The sequence below is a fragment of the Lutjanus erythropterus genome, chromosome 19 (assembly GCF_056507025.1).
Source record: "Lutjanus erythropterus isolate fLutEry1 chromosome 19, fLutEry1.hap2, whole genome shotgun sequence".
NCBI classification, from domain to species: domain Eukaryota; kingdom Metazoa; phylum Chordata; class Actinopteri; order Lutjaniformes; family Lutjanidae; genus Lutjanus; species Lutjanus erythropterus.
The window spans coordinates 2,877,535-2,884,105 of NC_139335.1; the positions used below are offsets into that span (position 1 = coordinate 2,877,535).

Sequence of the window (6,571 nt, forward strand, 5' to 3'; positions counted from 1 at the left end):
ACCAACAAACACACAGAGAAACCAGCAGCTCACTGGTCCCACTTCATAATCCAGCTATAAAACTTTCAATAAACTTTTATTTTAAAATAAAATCCCACTTTATTTTGAAGGTGAACTCTTTTAACTTCTGGTCTTATTCTGGTTGACTGGGACTAGTTTCATGCTGCTTGGCTGCACTTGGCAGTGTGAATGCCCTGTGCTGACTGAGCTGCAGCTGCCTTCAATACAGGCGGAAATATTGGATTTACCACCTGAGCTCACTGGATAAACAGAAGCAGCACAATTATTACTTTGCAGTTAAAAACAAATATGTGCATTACTGCAACAATTTGTGTCTTTTTGTTTGTGGCAAGGTTAAAATTACTTATAAAGTTTGAGGTCAGCCCTTTAAAAATGTTTTTATGGGTTCATACATTGAATTTGGTATGCATGAGAAACTAAATTATATTATAAGACCTTTGTGATTCATTTTGGAATAAAACCCATCTGCTACACTGAAACGTTCGGGTCTATAAATGAGTCACCAGCTAACATGACGGTGCTGAAATCTTCATATTACATGACTTATAATTTCATACAACAACAAAATGCTGCCATTTCCATAAGATCGATCTCGCTATTATTACTGCACAAAAGTAACAGATGCACTTGGAGTTTGGAGTGTCAGAGGAGCACCTGAAGGCACCATATGATGTGCTGAAATGCTCTGAAGGGGGGAGAGAACGACTGAGGAGCTACATCAGTCACACCACCTCCACTTCTCACCCCTCTCTGCTGCTCCAACCTTGTGACACGTAGCTGCCAACAAGCACCTCTGTGAGAGTGTGACAAGCAAGAACCCCTTTTTACAAATTAATCAGATGTGGTTAAGAAGAATGACTCTCACTTCTGCAGCATAGAGCTCTTTAAACATCTCCTTTGTGCTGATAAAAATGTTTTTACTGAATGAATTGTTGCATTCTTTTGTTACCTTTCTTCTCAGGTAATTTTAATATTAATTTCTGTTTGGTAACTGAGGACACTAATTGTTGAAGTTTTGAAAGTGAAATTCTTCCTCATTCTTGCTTGATATCCGACAGGCAGGTCAGTCTAATACCTGAACTCTTTTACTACAAAGAGTGTTGGAACACGTGCGCAATGTGTCTTTGCATCGTTTTGCTGAATCAAAAGAAGACATTGCCTGGATGGCGTCATATGTCGCTCCAAATTCCCCCATACCACCACAGCTGCTGTCTTTTGAAGTTAGTGCTGGTAATAATCTGGATGGTCCTTTTCCTCTTTAGCCCGGAGGACATGACATCCATGATTTGTGAAAACAATCTGAAATGTGGACTCGTCAGACCACAGCAGACTTTTCCTCTTTGCGTCAGTCCATCTCAGATGAGCTTGGGTCCAGAGAAGTCTGCAGTGTTTCTGGATGTTGTTGATATATGTCTTTCTCTTTGCAGGGTAGAGTCTTAACTTGCATTTGGAGATGCACCGACAGCAGTTTTCAAAAGTGTTCTTGAACGCATGCAGGCCTTGTTTTTTTATCTTTTAATCATTTTGGTTTTTAATGCAGTGCCTCCTGAGAGGTCAGAGGTCACAGAGATTCACTTTTTTCAGAGATTTCTGAAGATTTCCTTGAAGTTTTGAATGATATAGTAGATGATGAAACCCCTGTTTTGTTTTTGTTTTTTTAGCATTCCACAACTTTCCCGGTCTTTTGTTGCCCCTTAACCAACTTTTTGGAAATGCGTTGCAGGCATCACATTCAGAATGAGTGCATATTTACAAAAAACAAAGAGGTTTATCAGTTTAAACATTAAATACCTCATCTTTAATAATATAAAAGCCAAAAATGATTTGCAAATCATTGCCTTCTGTTTTTATTTGTGTTTTACACGAGACCCCCACTTTTTTGGAATTTGTGTTTGTATGTTGGTAAACATAAATGTTAAAATGGTCAAATATGGCTCCTCATCTTAATATACTCATATACTGTTAGCATTCTGTTAGTATATTGCAGATGATGAAATCCATGTTTTTCATATAGAGCTGTCTTGTCTGTCTTACCTTATTTTATCTCTGTTTGGCTATTGCTGTTATTTGTCATCATGTTCTCACTGCTGAGCTTTGTCTTTTTCTTCTTGTCCTTCACATTTCATTGTGCAGTTGATTGTGTGTTAACCTACAGATGACCACTAACACCAAAATTGACCTTATTTTTGATTATTTGATACTGAAACGCCCTGATTTTCTCAAAGTGGCTCACTAAAGTTTTATCTCAGCACATCATATACAACTACAGAAGTCATTTTTTGGATGGTTTGAGTGCCACAGTCTCTTCACACCTATTGCTGCTGTGACCTGCTGCTTCAAAAGAACAGTTTGTTTACTCCTAGTTGGTCAAAGTGTTAAACCACTTGTTTTTTCCCCTCTGTTGCTTCTGTGACCACTGTCACCTCCTCCTCTGAACACATCCTCTCCTTTGTCTTTAAATAAAGAAAATTACTGATAATTATACAGTCAGATTCATCCCTGCGGCATGAACACACAAGACAAAGGTGAGTCTACGCTTGATGGCTTGTTTTGTAATATTCTCAAACATAATTTATAAATACATAACCTTTGGTGGCCTATTGAGCTTAAAATTAAGAATAAGAGATAAAATAAAATCCAAAAATTGGAAGATTAAATTAGATAAAATAATTTAGAAAGCAGCTTTTTAAAAAGTTAAACCTGCTCAAGTGTAAGTGCATTACTTAATTTCAAGCTGGTTTAAATGTTTGGTGCAACATAATTTTAAGTGACGCCATGATTTAATGGGTCTTAAAAATGAATCCTTAGTGATGAGGCAGGATTTTGAAACCACTATAGTTTGGCTTTCATAGGAAGCATTTATTTTACACAGCACCATATTTATTAAAATTCTAATTACACTATTTGAATCACAATTTGCCAGACGAAATACAGGTGAAAGAATTAAGTTACAGATTGATTAACAGCCTGCCTGCAGTTTTCTTTTTTTTCCGTAGAAAATTGTACCGATATCAAATATTACTCAGTTACAAGCAAAAGTTACTCAGTCATTACCAAAACCAGCCAATGTCCTGAGTGTGAAAGACTAGGAATCTTGTGGGGACAATCATGCCAGAAAGTTGTCTCTCATTCTCAGAACGTCACATTTGTGTTGGTACAGCGTCTTGAGCACAGTAAAAGGAGATAGAGGCAGAGGGCAGCGTCCCTGCAAGTACCGCCACCAAACCACACTTCTAGCAGGTGATAAGTGATGATTGAACATTATATATTACATTATGCATTGATTTTTGAGGTAAATGTTGCACATTATGTCTTTAATAATGGCTACAATATCGGCACCAACTGGCTAAATTACTGCTTTCAAACACCAAGTGGGAATGAAGTCAGATAGGCAGGTGGATGATTTTAAAAGTGCAATAGTTGTGGTAATAAAGTGGTTCTTTTTCAGGATAAACCATCAGTTTGCGTCCATCGCCCACCTTGACGTCAACATGTTTCGGTTGAATGTTTGCATCCTTGCAAGCCTCATGCTGTCCCTCCCTCAGTGTTCGCATCAATCATGCGTAGACGGGACGCCCGAAGAGTGCACAGAGGCAGAATTTGCTCCAGGCACCAATCTGGCCGGTGAAGGCTTCGACATCACCAAAATGGAACGGAAGGGAGCCTTCGTGATCGACATGAATCAGTGGAAACGAAAGGACGAGAAATGCACCCTTTGTAGCAACCCCTACATGGACAACAAAAAGCAAAAGCTCCCCTTGTCAGTGGTGGACTGGAGGGCGAAGCAGTCCTGCAGCATGAAGGTGGCCAGTAAACTCCACCGATCCAGTGAGTCTCTGGTCAGTTCCAGCTCCTCTTCAGTGGAAAATAACTGGGAGGCCAATCTAGATGTTAAAACCTTAAATAAAGGCGCCTCTTTGATGCTAGCTGGTACCCAGTCCAAACTGGCTGATTATTCAATGGAAAAAACAAAGAATGACAAGTTCAGTTTCACAAGCCAGAGCATGTCCTGTGAGTACTACAGGTAAGAAGATGAGGGCGGAGATGAAACTTTTCTCCACAAACTGCAAAAATAAATGCAATAAAAATTAATGAACTTCAATGCATGTCTGTTATACACGTGTGTCATACCGGTCCGTCTTTCTTGTCTTGTCTGGAAACAGCTACCGAGTGTCCATCACTCCCAAGTTACACAAAGAATTTGACAAAGCAGTGAAGCAGCTCCCCAAAATCTACAGCACTGAATCTAAGCAACAATTCTACAAACTGATCGACAACTTTGGCACCCATTACATCACCAAGGTGAAGCAAAATTACAGCGTAATTGTAACAAACCAAAAATACCAGCACTCTAATTCCAATTTTATGGTGAAAATTCTATGCTCTAAGGATTCATATATATGAAATATATGTATTTTAAGAAATGTTTTGGTTACCCTTACCCGAGACAAGGGACAAGGGATATTTTATTCAAAATATATTACTGATGTATGTGTTAAAATGTTTAATTCCAGGTGAAGATGGGAGGAAGTGTTCAGTCTGTGACCAGCATCAGGCAGTGCCAGGCCAGCCTGCAGGGCCTCAGCGCGGAGGAGGTGCAGATGTGCCTGGAAGTTGAGGCGTCCGCCAGCATCAAAGCTGCAGTTAACGTAAAATCAAAACACTGCAAGAAGGACATCGAGAAGACAGGCAGTCAGTCAGCCTTCTCCGGCCTCTTCAACGACAGGTACAGAACATCTTCTCGTGGGTTTTGTCATTCATTTGCACTTCTAAATTACTGTTATCAACACTGGAAAGGCCAAACTGTGGTTGACTTGAATGCCAGAAATATGAAATATGAAATATGTCAAAACTTCCCTCCAAGTGCAAGAACCACTGTCTGTGCAAAGCAGTGGGGTAAGACTCTGCTCTGGCTTAGCTGTTGAAACAACTCTCTTCTTTCCAGGTTCACTGAAATAAAGGGCGGCCATACCACAGAGCCAGACCTTCTCTTCTCTGCTGACAAAGATCCATCAGCCTACAAAGAATGGCTGACAACACTGCCACAGAATCCAGACATAGTTTCGTATTCCCTGGACTCACTGCATGAATTACTGCCCACTAGGAACCCTGCAAGGAAGAACCTGCGCTCTGCCATCAGCCATTACATCCTGGAGAAAGGTCTGTGGAGGAACTGCAGTGAGCGCTGTCAGGTCGGCATCAAGAGCGACTCGAAGGATTCCTGCGTCTGCCAGTGCCACAATGACCCGGCCGTGAGCCGAGACTGCTGTCCAACCCGTAGAGGCATGGCGCGGGTCATCATAACCGTGCAACGGGCATCTGGTCTTTGGGGAGACTACTTTACAGCCACAGATGGCTACGTAAAAGTGTTCCTCAATGGGGTGATGGTCCATCGTACTCCTGTCATTAACAACAACAACAACCCGCAGTGGGCCACGGTGGTCGACCTCGGTAGCAAGGATTTGTCGGCAGGACGTACAGTGAGATTTCAAGTGTGGGATCAGGACAACAACTGGGACGATGACCTGCTGGGCCAGTGTGAGCAAACTCTCTCTGCAGGAGTCAAGGAGGATCTCTGCAGTCTGAACCATGGCCAGTTCTTCTACAAATGGGAGGTGAAATGCGCTCCGAGCCTGAGTGGAGAGTCGTGCACGGACTACAAACCTTCGCCTATGAGTCAGAGTCTGAGGAAGCTGTACGTGTCCCGTCATGCCCACCCTGTTCCAAAGGCTGTCCTGCTGAAGATGGGCGTGTTTGTTGATGAAACAAGCTCACAGGGAAACCAGAGTCTCAGTGGAGAGGGTCAAAAGTTTGATATAAGACCCACTCATGAATTGGGACAAAACAGAATTTTGTGGGGGGTTTGATTTTTACTCTTCAATTTAGCTGGAAAACTATATTTTAATAGATCAACTATTGGGTTAAATGCAAGGTATTACCAACATATTTTTGTTGTATTGTTCAATTGTTCATTACAGTGAGAAAAAAAATACAGAAATACAAGCAGAGCACAGAGCCTCTGCACATACAGCCATCACAGACTTTTACTTGGTAGTGACGAGATAAAAGATATAAGATAAGATGTTCTGGTGTTAATGCAACGTGTCACCAGGTCGCCTAATTTAAACTCCAAAGCTCTGTTTTATTACTTTTTAAAAAGGAATCCTAAATTTTTATGGTAATTTCAAACTGGTAAAACTGATACTTTTATTTACTTATTTTCCATGACCTCTCAAGGCCCACCTGCAGGACCTTCATGGCCCTCTAGTGGGCCACGGCCCACACTTTGGTAATCGCTGCCTCATTAAATCTCTACTGATCACAAAAGATGGGACATCAGTTAAGGAAGAATTTACATTAACAGATTTACTTAAAAGCAAAATAGAAGAGTGTTATAATTTCAGTATTTTATACAATATATTTTGATCAGCTGAAAGTTCCTGCAGTTTGATTCAGTACAGCTCTTACCTACAATCTTATTTTTGCTTTATTTTAGTCTCTTTTTTTTCTTTTACAGGATTTAGTTTTTTGCTGGGCTTTTTAGCATTTT

General features: G+C 40.7%; 1 protein-coding gene across 1 annotated transcript; it reads left to right on the plus strand.

Moving 5' to 3' along the window:
* The first annotated feature begins 2,720 nt into the window (after nucleotides 1–2,720).
* On the plus strand, nucleotides 2,721–5,979 carry LOC146309025 (perforin-1-like). Its single transcript, XM_084745031.1, has 5 exons — nucleotides 2,721–3,261; nucleotides 3,470–4,045; nucleotides 4,185–4,323; nucleotides 4,536–4,747; nucleotides 4,967–5,979. The coding sequence occupies exons 2-5, from the start codon at nucleotides 3,513–3,515 to the stop codon at nucleotides 5,886–5,888; spliced, it is 1,806 nt and encodes a 601-aa protein (XP_084601157.1). The 5' UTR covers nucleotides 2,721–3,261; nucleotides 3,470–3,512; the 3' UTR covers nucleotides 5,889–5,979.
* The last annotated feature ends 592 nt before the right edge of the window (nucleotides 5,980–6,571 follow it).